Here is a 17,670-nt window from a genome sequence, read left to right on the forward strand (position 1 = left end):
TTTGATAAGATTTGTGTGCATGTGTGACAGCTAGAGATGTGTACTTGGGATAAACATGTCCAATTAAAGGGGTACAGCTTAGGGAGTCTGGTTACCCAGACAAACTAACTCAAACACACACATTCAAGCCTTAATAACCATGAAGGCTTGAGCTACGGGTGGTCTGCTCAGTCTTGTGCCTCACTCAGTTAATATGCATCTACTACATTTGAGATGCCTGAAAGGGGTTTCTACCCCTCTGAATTTGCTTTTGAGTCTACACCTTGGCCAGTAAGTCCTAGACATTGCTGTATGTGACCTAACAGGCTAATGTGACCCTGGGGAACATTTTGGCCACAGATGAAATTTGAGTGTTTAATGTGCTCAGCCTTCTTTGACTCATGTCTCACGCTGTGAGACGATACCAGGGGGTATGTGACCAATGAACATGAGCGCTTTAAAGTGTCTCAATGTCCCCTCGTAAACCCTTATCAGTATTCCAGACATCTCTGCAGACAGACATTACAGCTTATGCAGTTTAACTACAGCTGAAGGCTGGATCATGAAGCCTCAAGTATGTGTGAGTGCACTAGTAGACTTACCATTAGGCGGAGGAGGCAGGGGCCTCATGAGCTGGGCATAGAACATTTCTCAGCTCGAGCCCCTTAATCTGTTTAAAATAGATGTTTTTTTTAACATGGGCTGCGTCTCAATCCACTGCATCTGCTGATGTCAGCGCTACAACGATGTTTGTCAGACCAGGAGACATCACGAAAACCTCTGTAGCGTCCGAACGGTTTGGCCTAGAAATTGTAACTCTCACGAATACTGGTGTTCTCCGTTTTGCTCTACGACCCCAACAAGTGTCACGGGGCTCGTCTGAAGGTAACCCGGTTCCGGGCCGAAAAATGAATAGGGCATTTCCCCGTCAAAGGTATACAGCTAATTCCATGGTAAAAAATATTTTTCTGAGCTTATATCTCAGGTATAGGACACTTCTAAACACTTCCTTTTGACTAGCAGTAAGGCCAAAATCTATGTTTTATCAAATATTTTTTATATATACCTACAAGGGTCCTAAAATTATTCTTCCCCCTAGGGCCTCCAAATCACTAAGTCTGCCCCTGTATGAGCATACGAGAGCGAATAAGTGTTAGTGTGTGTACGGTATGCATGCAGCCTATGTGTCTCTCCCTAAATTTGAGGGCACTTAATACAGCAGATTCTCTCTCCTTGCTCCCCTGTTGCACACTCTCCTGTCACTTGGTACTAGAGCTATTTAAAGATGCCACTCTCCTTCATTTGCTCTCTCAATCATGCGCAGTGTCTTGTTTCTCCAGAATCCACACAGCAGGGCAGGAGAAGGAAAACTAAAGAACAGATTGAGAAAGAGGGAACACCACCTGCTCCAGATGGCATGTTAGTGAGGATTTAAACATGTTGACTTCAGACCCATGAAGATTCAAGTCTTCAAGTCAAACTTGGAGCAAAGGGCTAAACCTTACCAGCCATGGACTATTGACAAGCACTGGGGGTAAATAGTGTCTGTGTGAGAGAGCAACAGCTACTGAGCACAGGAAGTGTGTGGTGCAAGAGATTAGTGACTCGAACTACAGAATGTTCTTTGCATTTATTTTTTCCATGGATGATTAGCCTAACTGGAGACATCACAGGCTACAAATAACTTAAATATTGAAAAAGTTTTGCATCACTCTTCTTTCTACTACTCCACTATGGATCACCTCTCTCCCCCGTCTTCCAACACGCAGGATGGTTCACCCACCACGTTCCCAGACTCGTCTCGCCGCACCACTCACACTGGTAACCAAGGTGGGTTGGGATCGTTAGTATATGAGGTGGGGGTCGTGTGGGCTCACCTGCGGCCGCTCATACCGTTCTTTCTGATCAGTGCAATGGTCGTGGCAATCATCTACCTAATCCAGCACATTATCTACTCTGGGCCATTCACCGATCCACTCTTCTTTGAGAAATTCGAGGAACGTTGGCCTAGACCCAAACTGCACAAGGATACCTCACCCTCAAACCCAGTCCTTTTCACTGACCCTTTGGAATACACTGGGAATGGAACCCTTTGAACTTGAGTCGTGGAATTCGGATGAATTCTGCCTGTGCCATAGGATTCTATTTGAAGGTGGATCAAAGGTTTTTAGAATCTCCCTGTGGAATTTGCGGTGAAGTTCATAATCAGATCATGATTAGATCTGCATGTGACTCCCAGAGGCTTCTGTCTTTGACTCAATTGTGTCCCTATGTCTGTTCTATTCAACAGCCACTTGGGCTATGTATATATAATGTGCAGATTATGAGAACCTGGAGTCTGGACCATTACTAGGCTATAATTATACTACAATGCTCTAATGTCTTAATCTAGATTTATTAGCCCTGTATAACTGTCTGTCACTGACGGTGAATGTATTTAATGATTTAAATTCCAGTAGGCCTGGCCTAGATCTACACAGTTAATTGTTTTAGATTAATACAATAATCGTAATTTGGGTGAAAAATGCTTAATTGAGGGGGAATAAAGTTTTGGTTTAAAAAAAAAATACTTGTCTGTACAGTTTACAGTCCAGTACACACTACACAAATAGAGAATTTTCATAGACCGTATGCACTCTCTACAGGTGCATTTGTGGCAACCCATTTAGCAGTGTTGCCAGGTCAAGCTAAAATTTGTAGCCAAATGACCACTCAAAACCCACCCAAAAGGCCTGAAACTTGCCCAACTTTTTTTTTCAGCAGCTAGAGAGGAGTTTGTCATTATGGAGACAACTATTGGATAAATGTGCAATCTAAATACTTATGGTCAAATTGCTTCTCTGCATTTTTCCCTTTTTATTGGTTCATCACATTAAATGATTTAATCTGAACTATATAAGTGATGGATAGTGAATGGTTAAGAGGTATGTTTTTTTCAGAAAACATTCTTGTGAAATGGTGTTAACACAATGTTAATCATTGTGAAATAGTGTTAATTCAAGTCACATTGCTCTAAAATAATTGTATTCCTTTAAACTGGAGTATGAAAAACTAAAATCCCCAACAGTTTGCTTTTTGGATTTTATTTCATAATAAATGTAAATTAATGTATAGAGATAAGTACACCAAAACAGTAGTGCTAGTTTGGTAGTAGCCATCCATCTAGGATGAAATGATCCCCACACAAGTTGGTGCTGCTGCTGCCATTACCCATATGTTGATCTACAGAGAGTAGAGGGACAGACAGATATGAGGTGTGTACTGCTCACCCCCAAAGTGCTGGGTTAGGCCAACCAGGAGCCCCACTACCAGGTTGAAGCCATTTCTTGGACTTTATGGGACACTCAGAAACAGGGTTCCAGCCAGTGAGGTGCCAAAGGAGGTACATGTTGGTGATCCCCATAGAAGTTGCAGTTGCTTCTTGGTTGTGACGTCTGTACTTTCATCAATAATCAACGAGTAAGACTCATTCACAATTTTATTTATTAGTTCCTCATGCACTGCGGGCCCTATAACTTCATTCATGAGCGCTGTACATTTTGTTCTGGGGAAATTGATTCCCTTCTTTGCAATGTCTTCAACGCATCCCAGGTGATCTAGTTGGAATGCTGGAGTGGCATGCAAAATGTGCAGCGATCTGTAATGATGATTGTTTAACTGTTATACTCATACAAATGTAGTTCCTGAATCAAACAATGTTCTTGCATTAGAAAATGGAGCAGCATTTCTCTTGTTTCTCCGTTTGTGAATGAGAAATAAGATCGGCGTGGTGGGCTCGCATTTTTCATCTGCAATACCTACAACCTTTTCGGTCATCTCCCACGATGCTAATACATTCCATTATACCCCGTTCTTCTTCCTAGTTTTTGCAAAATTTCCCCCCATTTACCTGGCATTCTGACAGTTGAATCGTGTCTAGACAGTAAACTAGCGTGTTAAATCTGTTCGTTACTCTGTCCTCGCCACGTTGCTTCCTCCCTGAATTCAACTTTCAGGCCAATGTTAGCTAGCTACATACTCAGATAGAAAGCACATTGATGGATCCTCTCTCTTACACTGTTGGATGTAATGGATGTCTCTCCCTTGCTGTAATGATTGGTAGGACTGGGGGCGATCAGGATACAAAGAACCACGCAAATAATAATGTTGAGTGAGAATTATGAAGCTAGCTAGCTAGTGCTGCTGTTCCTTGTTGAGTCTCACATCACTTGTCATGATATGCGCGCGTGCTGTTAATCCTGATTGATGTGACTCCGCTGAGCTGCAGCATACTCAACAGTACTACACACTCGATGTGATAAATATATTTTCCAAGGCATCTGGTCTTTGCCTAAACCTTAATAAGTGTGAATTGTTTGCTGTTAAAGACTGTGTGATACCCTCTATATGCAATATCCCAGCCAAGGAAAAAGTAACATACCTTGGGATTACCATATCTAAGGATCAACAGGAAAGATGCTCATTAAATTGTATACCTATTATTGAAAAAAACTAAAAGAAGTTGAACCATTGGTTGCAGAGGGATTTATCCTTGAAAGATCGAGTATTGCTTTCTAAAGCTGAAGGTATCTCCAGACGTACTTATGCAGCCCAGTCCCTATATCTTGACAACAAAATAGGTAAAGTGGTTGATCAGGTGCTTTTCAACTTCATCTGGAAAAATCGTACACATTATATTAGGAAATCTGTCGTTATGAACTCATATGAATATGGTGGTCACCATTTTTTTTGTTGATTTTCCTACAGATAAATTGGGCTAAATATGTTTTAAAGAATCCAACTTCAATTTGGAATTTCATATCTTCTCCCGTTTTGGTGGCCTCAATTTTATGTTACTTTGTAACTATAACATTGATAAGATTCCTGCAACATTATCTGCTTTTCATAGACAAGTATTATTAGCGTGGTCGTTAATATTTAAACATAGTTTTTAATTTTGATCTCGTTACAATATCCCTGTAACACCTAGAGAGTTCGCCATAGTCTTTGATGCTATTCCATCTGGAACTCTCATGTTGTTTAGAGGTGCCAGACCTCACCTTCTTGACCTACCCTTGCTTAATCCAGTTGACTCTCCAATGGGGAAATTATGTTTCTCCTTGCTCCCTCAGAACAGCAGATCTATACGTGCTTTATTTCAAAGGGATATTGTATCCATTCCTTATGTCACAAGTTACTGGAATACATTGGTCACTAATATCTGTTGGGAAAAAGTCTGGTTGTTAACACACAAATACTTGCTTGTTAACAAGGTCAAAGAGGTCTCTTTCAGAATGATCCATAAGTATAACCCTGTGAATCATTACCTGAAGAAACTCAAAAAAATACATTAACATTGATTGTACTTTTTGTGTTGAGCATCCAGAAACAGTTTCACATTTATTTTGGCATTGTCTACATGTAAAACAATTATGGAAAGATATTCACAGTTTTATAATTGTTAATATTCTTGATGACTTTTGTTTTTTTATGGGAGAATGTGCTGCTCGGGTTTCCTTAACCATAATAAAGATAAAGAAAAACAATTTTATCTCAAATCTAATTGTGCTAATGGAAAATCTCATATTCATAAATGTAAATTCACTAATCTATAAGGAATTCGAGCAGTACATTAATAAGACCATTCAACATTCTTCGAATAAGAAAGCAGTTAAAACAATCAATATGTGTGTTTCTTTTAAGGTCTTTGTATAATCTGTAATTTGTTGTACCCCCTAGCATATGTTATCATTGTCTATTTGTGTACTTCTTGTATGTATACAGACTATTCTACATTATAACAACAACAACAAAACAGTACTACACACACCCCTCCGGTGTATATGAACTCGTAACATGGCAACCCTGCTATTCAGCGTCAAATCAGTGACCTCTGTAAATTGTCAGTCACAAGGAGGCTAGCCTTCGGTCAATTAAGAGTTAAATATAGGGAGAAAAAAATCATATTTTTAAAAACAAATTGTTTTAAACTTTTATGCACTTAGCATTGTCGATGCTTTGACGTCTTATTTTATTTGAGAAAAATGACATATCGAATGACTGGATAAAGGTGAGTAAAGTGATGCATGATTTTATTTCTGTAAACTATCTTTAGCTAGCCTAGCTAACGTTAGCCGCTGTTGCAATATGTTGTCTTTTAATTTACGTTTACTAGTTAGCTAATCACACGGCTAAGCATCCGTTATTTATATCATGCTAATGGAGGGTGCACTTCAACAAACTATTTTCACCACTTCAAATAATATCTATATACTCATTGCTTGAGTCGAGTGTTGGTAGATGGTGCGCTTCGCACAGCTAGCCAGTTAACGTTCTAATTTGGCTGTGATTGTAACTTGTCAGCCATCTGTCAACTCACCGCAGGTGTGCGACCAATTTAAGTAGATTGCAATTCAGCTGACAATCGATGCCTTAATATTTTCCCATAACAGAAAATGATTGTGGCCTACATTTTAAACTTTTATTAAGTTATTATGCCTTTAATTTGAACTCAGAGAAATGCTTTTTTACAGCTGATTGGCAAATGTGTCATCTGATGTAGCCTAATTAACAAATTCAATTGAATAGGCCTATTGTAGTAAATCATCCTTTCATCTCACAACCTATATCCCACCCTTCTTCCATTCATCCCTCCATCGACTCTCCTCTCTTTTAGTGAATGTGGCGGTATCAGAGGCCAGGGTTTGAGGCCTTACTCCTGGCAGAGCTTCAGAGACAGCAGAGGTGCAGACAGTTCTGTGACACGGTGCTCCGAGCAGACGGTATGGAGACACACACTTATAATGTAAACATGCATACCATCCTGTTCATCCATCTCTCTCTCCCGCTTTCAGGGGTGTCAGTACCGGCCCACAGTTGCATCCTGTTCACCCTAAGCCCCCAGCTGTCATGTGCCCTGTCCACCTCACCGGCACCTCCCTCTGGGCAAAGCCACCTACTGGATTTCCAGGCTTTTGGGGCATGCACCCTGGTGAGGCTGGTGGGTCTGCTGTACTCTGGGGAGATGGTGGGAGAGGCGGAGAGGCAGGAGGGGATTTCTGCTGCTCCTAGGCTGGGCATCCAAGGACTGGTGGAGGTCGGAAAGAGGGATGACAAGAAAGAAAGGGAGGTGGAAGATGTGGTCCATCAGTCAAGGAGAAGAGCGGGTCCAAGCTTGGTGGAGGAGAAGAGACTGATGGAGTGGGTATCACAAAGGAACGTGGGGGTGCAAACGGACAGAATAGTCAAACGGACTGTCTGCACGGCAGAGCAGTGAAGCTCAGACAGAGAGAAAGATGGGAGGAGAAAGAGGGAGGAGAGAGAAGAGAGGAGGAGAAGCACTCACCATGAGTCTCGGAGAGAGGATGAAAACGACTCTGTGTGAAAAAGACTCCGGGACTCAGGCATGTGAGTTGAAGGGAAATGAGACAGACACTGGTGACTCTAACAGTGGCTTTTCCACTGGGCTCGTCTGTTCCACTGTGGACTCTGATCTCGTGACCTCACTCACTGGTTCAGCTGGGCCAGTTTTCCTCAGTGCGCCCCATGTTGATGATGTCATCCCTTTCCAGGGAACGGAGGCCTCTGGTTCTGTTGTCCCTGTTCCCCTCTCCGTACCGTTCCCCCTTAATATCCCCTACATCCCTCTGTCTCACCTGCTTTACCGTCCCCCAGCTGATAATCACACCCCTAACAATCCCCATCCTACCATCTTCATGCCTTCTGGGGAATCTGCACCCATTTATTTCCTCCCTCATCCCTCTATCCATCTCATCCGTGACCCTGTCTGCGTCTGACCCAGAGCATGTGACCCGAGGGGCGCCACCCCTTCACCTCTGACCCCTAGACATGGAGGATGGGGCTACCAGGAGGAGAAGGCCTTGGATCAGGGGGGAGGGAGAGGCAGAAGGGTTTGAGCGCTTCGAGGGAAACATCGCTGGATTCATCAGTTACTTCCTCCCAACCACAGGAGGAGAACCTGAGAGGGAGGCGGGGCCGGAGGAGGCGGGTGGGAGGATTCAAGAGGGGGGAACTGAGAGGAGAGCCAGGAGGCAGAGAGGAGGAGGTGGTGGTAGAGTGAGAGGAGCCGTGAAGAAGGGGTCTGAGGTTGAGCAGCCGGTGATGGAGGTGTCCCAGAGAGCAAGACTGTGGAAGTGGGGGGTCCGAGCCTGCAGGATGGGGAGGGGTGGTGGCATGATCAGCAGTAAACTACCTGAAGCCCAGGGAGCTGATGTGGGAGATCACCGGTATGGAGGAGGAGAGGGGTGGAGCCTCGCGGCGAGGCAGAAAGAGAGGGAGGGGCCAACAGAATGCAGGGCAGCAGCTTGTCCCGGTGAGTGACATCTGTCTGCCTTCACATACAGTCACACACACCTCTGTCATGACATATCTATTGGGTTTTATAACTGTGTTTGTGCATTCTTCACTTCCCCATGCTGTAAATTGTAATAATAGTGTATTGTGTGCTAAGTTACATTTAGTCACAGTAAAGTCCTCTCCTTCAGGATGGCTTCCCAGTGATTAAGAAGCAGAGAAGTCAGGTCAAACCCCTTCCCTGCCCCTGCCCTACCCCTACCATGGCCTGCCCTGCCCTACCCCTGCCCTACCCTTCCCTGCCCTACCCATGCAACTCTACCAGGCTCTGACCTACAAAACAACATCACCATCCAACCCCCCAACTCCGTCCCCATCTCCCTGACCCTTGCCCCGTCCCTCGTCCACACTGCCCCCCTCCCCCTTCTGGCCCCCCCTCCCCAGGAGGACTCTGCCGAGCAGTTTGACCGCCTGCTGGAGGACATCATGATGGGCCTAGACTTCGCCTGTGGTGGTCGCCAGGACGCCGGCAGGGGCGTTGCCGTAGCAGCTCCTAGCGCCATGGACGCTGTTCCTGAGGTGACCGGTGCGGATGACCGTTCTGGAAGTGCCAAGTTCCTCAGAAGTGTGGCTGCAGCAGCATGTGGAGAGTGAGCTGAGTGACATCCTGGATCACTTCCTCAGGTCGTTTGAGCAGCAGGTGGCAGCATCCAACCCAGTGGCACAGGCACAGGGAGAGGGGGCTCGGAGCACAGCCAGCCTCTCGGAGCCTTACACCGCTCTCAGGAACTATAGTGGAGCCCAGATGGTGACCAGCACAGCTGAACACAGAACTCAGAGCACTAAAGTCAGAGAAGAGCAGAGCTACACACACACAGCCTATACACACACCTCTAACACTGGGCAGAGTAACACACACCTAGCCCAGGTATACATGCCTCAACCAGAACCCAGCTACACACACACAGCCCACGTAGAGCAGTGTAGCACAGTCACACACCCCGCACACACACACCTCCCTCTCTCTCACACATCACCTCTTCCATACTCAACTCCTAACAGTGTCCAGCCCACCTCAGCTCTACCCCCTACCAGTCTGCCACCCAGCCCAGGGGAAGAGAGGAAGGTGATGACCAGAAGATGGTTGCGAGGCGAGATCAACATCCAACCTATAGTTTGGCCCAAGAAACATCATGGGGAGAGGAACATAGACAGGACCAGACTACTGATCAAGAAGAAGAGGAGGATAAAGAAAGGGTACTCCGTGAATACGAGGAACTGCGAGATTGTGAGTGGTCCGTTGCCGGATGTGGATGATGTGTTCCTGGGTGTGTCTGTCTGTACAGGCGAGGAGCTATGCCAACCCGAGGATGCTGCCAGGGAAACGCCTACCCCCAGCAAACTGCCCAATCAGGTCACTGATGCGTTGCCAGGTGTGTGTACAAACAAACAAGATGCCATGCCAGCCTGCAGTGTGCGTTGTCAGAATGGAGAAGGCTGACGCTAACGGAGTCGGTGCAGCCAGCTGGTTTCTTCATGCATCGCGCCGACAGAAACAAACATCTTTCTGGTAAGAAGAGGGGCGGGGGGGTATGCCTTATGATTAACGAGACGTGGTGTGATCATCATAACAACACACAGGAACTCAAGTCATTCTGTTCACCTGATCTAGAACTCCTCACAATAAAATGTCGACCGCATTATCTACCAAGGGAATTCTCTTCAATCATAATCACAGCCGTATATATTCCCCCCCAAGCAGACACATCGATGGCCCTGAACGAACTTTATCTGACTCTTTGTAAACTGGAAACCACACACCCTGAGGCTGCATTCATCGTAGCTGGGGATTTTAACAAGGCTAATCTAAAAACAAAACTCCCTAAATTCTATCAGCATATCGATTGTGCTACCAGGGCTGGAAAAACCCTAGATCATTGTTATACTAATTTCCGCGACGCATATAAGGCCCTCCCCCGCCCCCTTTTCGGAAAAGCTGACCACGACTCCATTTTGTTGATTCCAGCCTACAAACAGAAACTAAAACAACAAGCTCCCGCGCTCAGGTCTGTTCAACGCTGGTCCGACCAATCTGATTCCACGCTTCAAGACTGCTTCGATCGCGCGGATTGGAATATGTTCCGCATTGCGTCCAACAACAATATTGACGAATATGCTGATTCGGTGAGCGAGTTCATTAGGAAGTGCATTGACGATGTCGTACCCACAGCAACGATTAAAACATTCCCAAACCAGAAACTGTGGATTGACGGCAGCATTCGCGTGAAACTGAAAGCGCGAACCACTGCTTTTAACCAGGGCAAGGTGACCGGAAGCATGACCGAATACAAACAGTGTAGCTATTCTCTCCGCAAGGCAATCAAACAGGCTAAGTCCCAGTACAGAGACAAAATCGAGTCGCAATTCAACAGCTCAGACACAAGAGGTATGTGGCAGGGTCTACAGTCAATCACGGATTACAAAAAGAAAACCAGCCCCGTCGCGGACCAGGATGTCTTGCTCCCAGACAGGCTAAACAACTTTTTTGCCCGCTTTGAGGACAATACAGTGCCACTGACACGGCCCCCTACCAAAACCTGCGGGCTCTCCTTCACTGCAGCCGAGGTGAGTAAAACATTTAAACGTGTTAACCCTCGCAAGGCTGCAGGCCCAGACGGCATTCCCAGCCGCGTCCTCAGAGCATGCGCAGACCAGCTGGCTGGTGTGTTTACGGACATATTCAATCAATCCTTATCCCAGTCTGCTGTTCCCACATGCTTCAAGAGGGCCACCATTGTTCCTGTTCCCAAGAAAGCTAAGGTAACTGAGCTAAACGACTACCGCCCCGTAGCACTCACTTCCGTCATCATGAAGTGCTTTGAGAGACTAGTCAAGGACCATATCACCTCCACCCTACCGGACACCCTAGACCCACTCCAATTTGCTTACCGACCCAATAGGTCCACAGACGACGCAATCGCAACCACACTGCACACTGCCCTAACCCATCTGGACAAGAGGAATACCCATGTGAGAATGCTGTTCATCGATTACAGCTCAGCATTTAACACCATAGTACCCTCCAAACTCGTCATCAAGCTCGAGACCCTGGGTCTCGACCCCGCCCTGTGCAACTGGGTCCTGGACTTCCTGACGGGCCGCCCCCAGGTGGTGAGGGTAGGTAACAACATCTCCACCCCGCTGATCCTCAACACTGGGGCCCCACAAGGGTGCGTTCTGAGCCCTCTCCTGTACTCCCTGTTCACCCACGACTGCGTGGCCATGCACGCCTCCAACTCAATCATCAAGTTTGCGGATGACACTACAGTGGTAGGCTTGATTACCAACAACGACGAGACGGCCTACAGGGAGGAGGTGAGGGCCCTCGGAGTGTGGTGTCAGGAAAATAACCTCACACTCAACGTCAACAAAACAAAGGAGATGATTGTGGACTTCAGGAAACAGCAGAGGGAGCACCCCCCTATCCACATCGATGGGTCAGTAGTGGAGAAGGTGGAAAGTTTTAAGTTCCTCGGTGTACACATCACGGACAAACTGAATTGGTCCACCCACACAGACAGCGTCGTGAAGAAGGCGCAGCAGCGCCTCTTCAACCTCAGGAGGCTGAAGAAATTCGGCTTGTCACCAAAAGCACTCACAAACTTCTACAGATGCACAATCGAGAGCATCCTGTCGGGCTGTATCACCGCCTGGTACGGCAACTGCTCCGCCCACAACCGTAAGGCTCTCCAGAGGGTAGTGAGGTCTGCAGAACGCATCACCGGGGGCAAACTACCTGCCCTCCAGGACACCTACACCACCCGATGTCACAGGAAGGCCATAAAGATCATCAAGGACAACAACCACCCAAGCCACTGCCTGTTCACCCCGCTATCATCCAGAAGGCGAGGTCAGTACAGGTGCATCAAAGCAGGGACCGAGAGACTGAAAAACAGCTTCTATCTCAAGGCCATCAGACTGTTAAACAGCCACCACTAACATTTAGCGGCCGCTGCCAACATACTGACTCAACTCCAGCCACTTTAAAAATGGGAATTGATGGAAATTATGTAAAAATGTACCACTAGCCACTTTAAACAATGCCACTTAATATAATGTTTACATACCCTACATTACCCATCTCATATGTATATACTGTACTCTATATCATCTACTGCATCTTGCCATCTTTATGTAATACATGTACCACTAGCCACTTTAAACTATGCCACTTTATGTTTACATACCCTACAGTACTCATCTCATATGTATATACCGTACTCTATACCATCTACTGCATCTTGCCTATGCCGTTCTGTACCACCACTCATTCATATATCTTTATGTACATATTCTTTATCCCTTTACACTTGTGTGTGTATAAGGTAGTAGTTGTGGAATTGTTAGGTTAGATTACTTGTTGGTTATTACTGCATTGTCGGAACTAGAAGCACAAGCATTTCGCTACACTCGCATTAACATCTGCTAACCATGTGTATGTGACTAATAAAATTTGATTTGATTTGTGTTACCAGGGGCGGAGTCTCTCACAGGCAAATGCCCACCCCCAGTCAACCGCACAATCAGGTCGGCTGAGAAGATCAAATCTCAGGTGAGAGACTTTCCTCAACATTTGATGTTATGAAACATCTGCTACTATTTACTCAGTATACTTCATGCATTCTTCAGTAAATTGTTAGCCGTGTATAATTTGTATAGGTGTTTTATGGCTGAGTGGTCTAATTATAGTCAGTGTTGTCATCTCTCAGACCAAGGCCCGGCCAGCATCAGTCTGACACTACCAAGAAAACCCCACCCCTACCCAATCCCCCGATCAGCCCAATCAGAACCCCAGAGGTCAGAGTGCCCAGCCAATCAGACAGGGCGAGGAGGTTGTGAGGTGAGTGTCTGGGGCAGTGGCTATAGTGAAGAGAGGGAGAGGCAGACCACCCAGAAAGAAAAACGTCAATGGTGTGTGTGCAAAGGTTACATCTGCTCCAGTTCCACCAGAACAGACCAGCCTTCCCGCAGAACAGACCAGCCGAGGGGCAGAAACAAAGAAGAGAAGCAGAAGAAGAGGAGGAGGGAAGAAGCCTCAGCTGGAGTGGGAGAAGGGATCAGACCCAGCAAGGACAAGAAAGAAGAGTAGGAGAGTAAAGGAGGAGAGGACAAAGGGAAGGAAGGAGAGCGAGACCAAGAGTGCATGTCCAGAAGTAGAAGTAGTCCCGCTGGTCCAAACGCTCTCAGAACCTCACCCTCCCATCTCTGTTCCAGAAGCCCCAGCCTGTGGAGAGCAGGTACACCCAGAGGACAGAGAGGAGTCTGGGAAAGAAGTGACAACAGAGGAGGAGGAGGAGGATGTCGATGTCATCCAGGAAACCACCTCCTCAGCCTTCCAGAAGACCAGGGAAGTCCTGCAGACACAGTGCAGAATGAAAGATGGAGAGGAAACGGGATGGGCCATGTTTAAACCACGAAAGACTGATCAGACAGAAGAGAGGGAGACCCGGATGGACAAAATAGATGTTGAAGACATCAGAGCGATAGAAGATTCTGATGAAAGTATTGATGTAGATGGAGATGGAGAAGAATGGATGACAAAGCAGAAAAACAGACCGAACTCCACAACCCACCAATTCAAATCGGAGAGTGGAAGGTCTCAGTTCAGATGCATTCTGGGATAGTAAAAGCCTCCAGTCTCCCATCCTTCACATTCCATCCGAGAGGTGGACATCGAAGGGTCAACAGGAAGCTGGTAGAAAGAGGAAGTGGATGTGTTGGGGGGCTTTAGCGCCTCCCCAGTCCCTCCTATCATACTGCCTGGCTCCTGGGGGGAGGGGCTTAGTTCTAATGAGGAAGAGGAGATTGATGTCATTGGAGGAGAGTTGGACCACGCCCCTTTTATTGGATATATGTCATCTCTGCTCTGACTGAGTCCATACACACGGTATCCTACATTATCGGTCAGATTATCACACTCAACTCTAATCTGAGTTTTCATGATTGTGTGGCATGATTGTGTGGTTGAGTTCCTCCAAGTTACCAATTGTTAAACAAAAGAGGACGATTGGATGTTGAAAAAAAAATTGGACGTTTTTGTTGTACCTTTTTTCTGCCTCACCTTGTCTTTAGAGCTCTGTGCTTGAGTTCTAGTTTTCAGCACTTAGATCGTCAATTATGAATGTGTTTTACACTGTGGGTCAGTTGTGCTGTTTGTCTACATCTCACTGCCCAGACCTTTACAACATCATTGTGTTAAAGTTTTCAATGACGCGTGTAGGAAAAACACCAGCTATATTTGCCTCTTGTGCAGAGGAGTTTGGGTTCATTCATATAGCAAATGTTTCGTTCTGAGTTGCCAACAAATCAGGTTTTACACTGCTGTTAGTTCAGTTTCACAGCAATTGTCGACTTTCATTGGTTGAGTGTCGATCATCACAGGCCTACATCTTCCGATTCTGCTTCGGATTGTTCTAGAATGGAATCACGTCAGGTTTGTCATTATTACTGTTCTCCCCAGGTGTTTGACTGTTTTCTGTTTAAAAACCAGATTAAAGATATTCTTAACGTGTCCTTGTGTGAATATATTTTAAGTGCGGCCTAAATAGCTGAGATGTTTATCACGGTGTTGTAGTGTCTTTAAGTGGTGACAGTAATCTGAGTGGATACAGCAAGGCTATTCATTTTTTTTTTTTAAAGCAACAGGTTTATTTGAAGTAGTTTTTATGTTATATCTATGTTTATCAGAGGGTTTGACATGCAGTGTACAAGCCCTTGGCTTATTACATTAGACCCAAATAGCACATCTTGAGACGCTGCTATGTTGAATCCCATATGGTGTTTATTATAGATGATCCTACACACACACACCGCATAATGATAGGACAGGCCTGAGTGACTGAAGTGAACATGAGTTTATTAGTTAACCTTTGGTTCAACCTCCTACACACATCACATTAGAGCTGCACTACGGTGGTCGCCATCTTGAAACTGGTGTCTGCTGATGCGTTGACCTCTGGTTCGAGCAGGATGTGTGGCTCTCTGCTCAGCCCTGGTGACCTGGACAGGGGTTCGGGGTTCAGGTAGTACAGCGCAGGTGTGTGTCTGTGTGTGGGTGCTCTACCCTGATAAAAGTAAACAGTGTGTTATGTCAGTCATGTCAGTGTATGTGTTCCTGTGCTTTACCGGTGCGATATAGTCTCATCGTACCTCGGAGCGGCTGTGTGTGTCAGTGTTATGTGGTGAGTCGGTAGTTAGGGGCAGCTGGTCTTCCCGTTGGGGGGGTAAGGGGTAGAGCAGCGTCTGGGCTGGGGATTGCTGTCCGTGGGCCTCTCAGCCTCTAGCCCCTCTTAATGCTGGATACGGCGGATAGACTGGATCTGGGGGGTCTGGGAGTGGGAGCCCCAGTTCTTCCAGTGCTGGTAGTCTCCACTGTGTCTCTCACACTCCATGATGTACTGCTGGCCCCTGTAGCCGGGGTACTGGTAGCACACAAAGCTGGGGGATAGCGATAGGGGATATTCATTTAACACTAAGGTTTAGTATATCATTCGTGTGTGCAAAGTATTAAACCACAGCTGTTTGCTAACACGTGGTGTGTGTGTAGTGAATAATAGACATTAACTTACGCGCCACACTGCACGTGCATGGAGCCGACCTCGGGCATGGACCAGCCCATAGCCTGCAGGGAGGGGTAGTCATCACACAGCTCAACACTGCGGCCCATGAAGTTCTCTCTCTCAAAGATCATCATACGACTGCTCATGTGGGACTGAGAGAAAGAGAGGAAGGTTACACACACATAAATATGACCATATTCCAAGAATTTGGGAGTTTCTCAAGGAAGGCCTTAATAGAATGTATCCGTTTGGCAGACATAAAAAAAAAATGCATTGATTCTCTTTCACATCTCCTCTTTCTCACACACTGTGGTACTCACAGCACAGTAGATGGGACGCAGGGACATGAGGCGCTCCACGTGGTAGGACAGGGAGCCACTGTAGGCGTCCCAGTGGGGGTACTCTCCTCTCTCCAGGATGAACTGCTGGCCCTGGAAGTCATGGTGCTCAAAGCCCACCCAGCTACAGGGGGGTGAGAGAGATATTTTACACATTGAGATATTTTACACGTTGAACTACCATCTTATACACCCACATTGAACCAGCCACTATAAACAAAATAACTCACTCATCCACACAGACAGACAGATTACACACCTGGATTCCTCTGTCCATAAATAAACATTCCCACTAAACAGATGGCGTAAACACACAGTGTGAAACTCACGCTCCACTCTCCACTCTGATGGAGCGGATGATGTCTAGACCACACTCGTGGATGTTGCAGCACTCAGAGGTGAACTCCTGGCACTTGCCCTGGAAGTGCTCCTGCTCAAACACAGTCACCTACAGAGAGAGAGAGATGGGTGGGGAGAGGGAGAAGAAATGGAAGATGAGGAGAGGGACATTTAAGGTGACAGAGCCCATCCCACTTATGCAAAGGTATGTGCTCCTCTAAGGTGTGTTACCTTGAAGAAAGGAGCCACGCCCATTCCTGAGTTGACAAGGGATTGCATCATTGGTGATCTAGTGGTTCTGTACATCTTTACACCTAAGAGGCAAGAGTCAAACGTTCCGTTACACAATCTTCTCAACTCTCCTACACTCTATAAGTCACCTCAACGCCAACAATCCACACAGACAGAGTAACATTATATTTTATTACATTCTATGTTATTCTATAATCAAGGCTTCACACTGGTTTTCAAGTGAACATGCCACGGGAAACAACCTCTCTAAAATGTTTCCCCTTTAACACTTCTACTATGCACTATTTGGAAAAAAATGTCACTGCACAGTCTCTAATGAGCTGAAGTCATACTAATGCCGATCAATTAATCTATGATAAAGCTACACGATATTTTATCTAACAAGCTCGCTCCCTGTTATAGCCAATCGTATAAAATAAATAATACGCAACAAATCGAGATTATTGTGAACTAACAGTAAAACATCAGATCGTTTATTGTCCATCCAAGTTTGTAGGCTACACCAGAATAGGCAATATGGAGCCACGGATCAGTTAAACGAGTCTATACATTATGTAGCCAATCTATGCAATGTGCACTGCAGGTTAACGTGTTGTTTCAGGGTTAGTGCTTTTGGTGAGTTTTAAATGAATGTGTAAACGCGTCTTGAATAAGCCTGTTATGACCTATCTGACTGACTGTTCCTATAATTTGCATTAAATGCGTTACGGAGTTGGCACCTTACCTAGTTTGGCACTTATTCGTGATGAGCTCGGTAGTGGCACGCGCCTAACGCTATCTCGCGTAGAGCTTTGAGAGAACCTGGCGCTTCAGTTTTATATGGACCAACGAGAAGCGCGCCCCTTGGAGCG

The 17,670-nt window shown here is 45.9% G+C and overlaps 1 protein-coding gene across 1 annotated transcript; it reads right to left on the minus strand.

Annotated features, from left to right (window-relative positions):
* Positions 1-15,170: 15,170 nt before the first annotated feature.
* Positions 15,171-17,670, minus strand: LOC139574351 (beta-crystallin A1-2-like). The gene is made up of 6 exons (XM_071398842.1): positions 17,544-17,670; positions 16,799-16,881; positions 16,558-16,676; positions 16,211-16,352; positions 15,900-16,042; positions 15,171-15,768 (listed from the first exon to the last, which is right to left on the minus strand). Exons 2-6 carry the CDS (start codon positions 16,871-16,873, stop codon positions 15,621-15,623), a joined length of 627 nt encoding a protein of 208 aa, XP_071254943.1. The 5' UTR covers positions 16,874-16,881; positions 17,544-17,670; the 3' UTR covers positions 15,171-15,620.

This window comes from Salvelinus alpinus, chromosome 4 (genome assembly GCF_045679555.1).
Source record: "Salvelinus alpinus chromosome 4, SLU_Salpinus.1, whole genome shotgun sequence".
In the NCBI taxonomy this organism is placed as follows: domain Eukaryota; kingdom Metazoa; phylum Chordata; class Actinopteri; order Salmoniformes; family Salmonidae; genus Salvelinus; species Salvelinus alpinus.

What these genes read in the sequence shown, in the direction of transcription:
- LOC139574351 (XM_071398842.1), bottom strand. Translation starts at nt 16,873, where the DNA reads ATGTACAGAACCACTAGATCACCAATGATGCAATCCCTTGTCAACTCA. An exon ending in TGCGTCCCATCTACTGTGCT is followed by an intron (nt 16,043 to 16,210) that starts GTGAGTACCACA and finishes TCTTTCTCTCAG; the next exon opens with TCCCACATGAGCAGTCGTAT. An exon ending in ATGCACGTGCAGTGTGGCGC is followed by an intron (nt 15,769 to 15,899) that starts GTAAGTTAATGT and finishes GCTATCCCCCAG; the next exon opens with CTTTGTGTGCTACCAGTACC.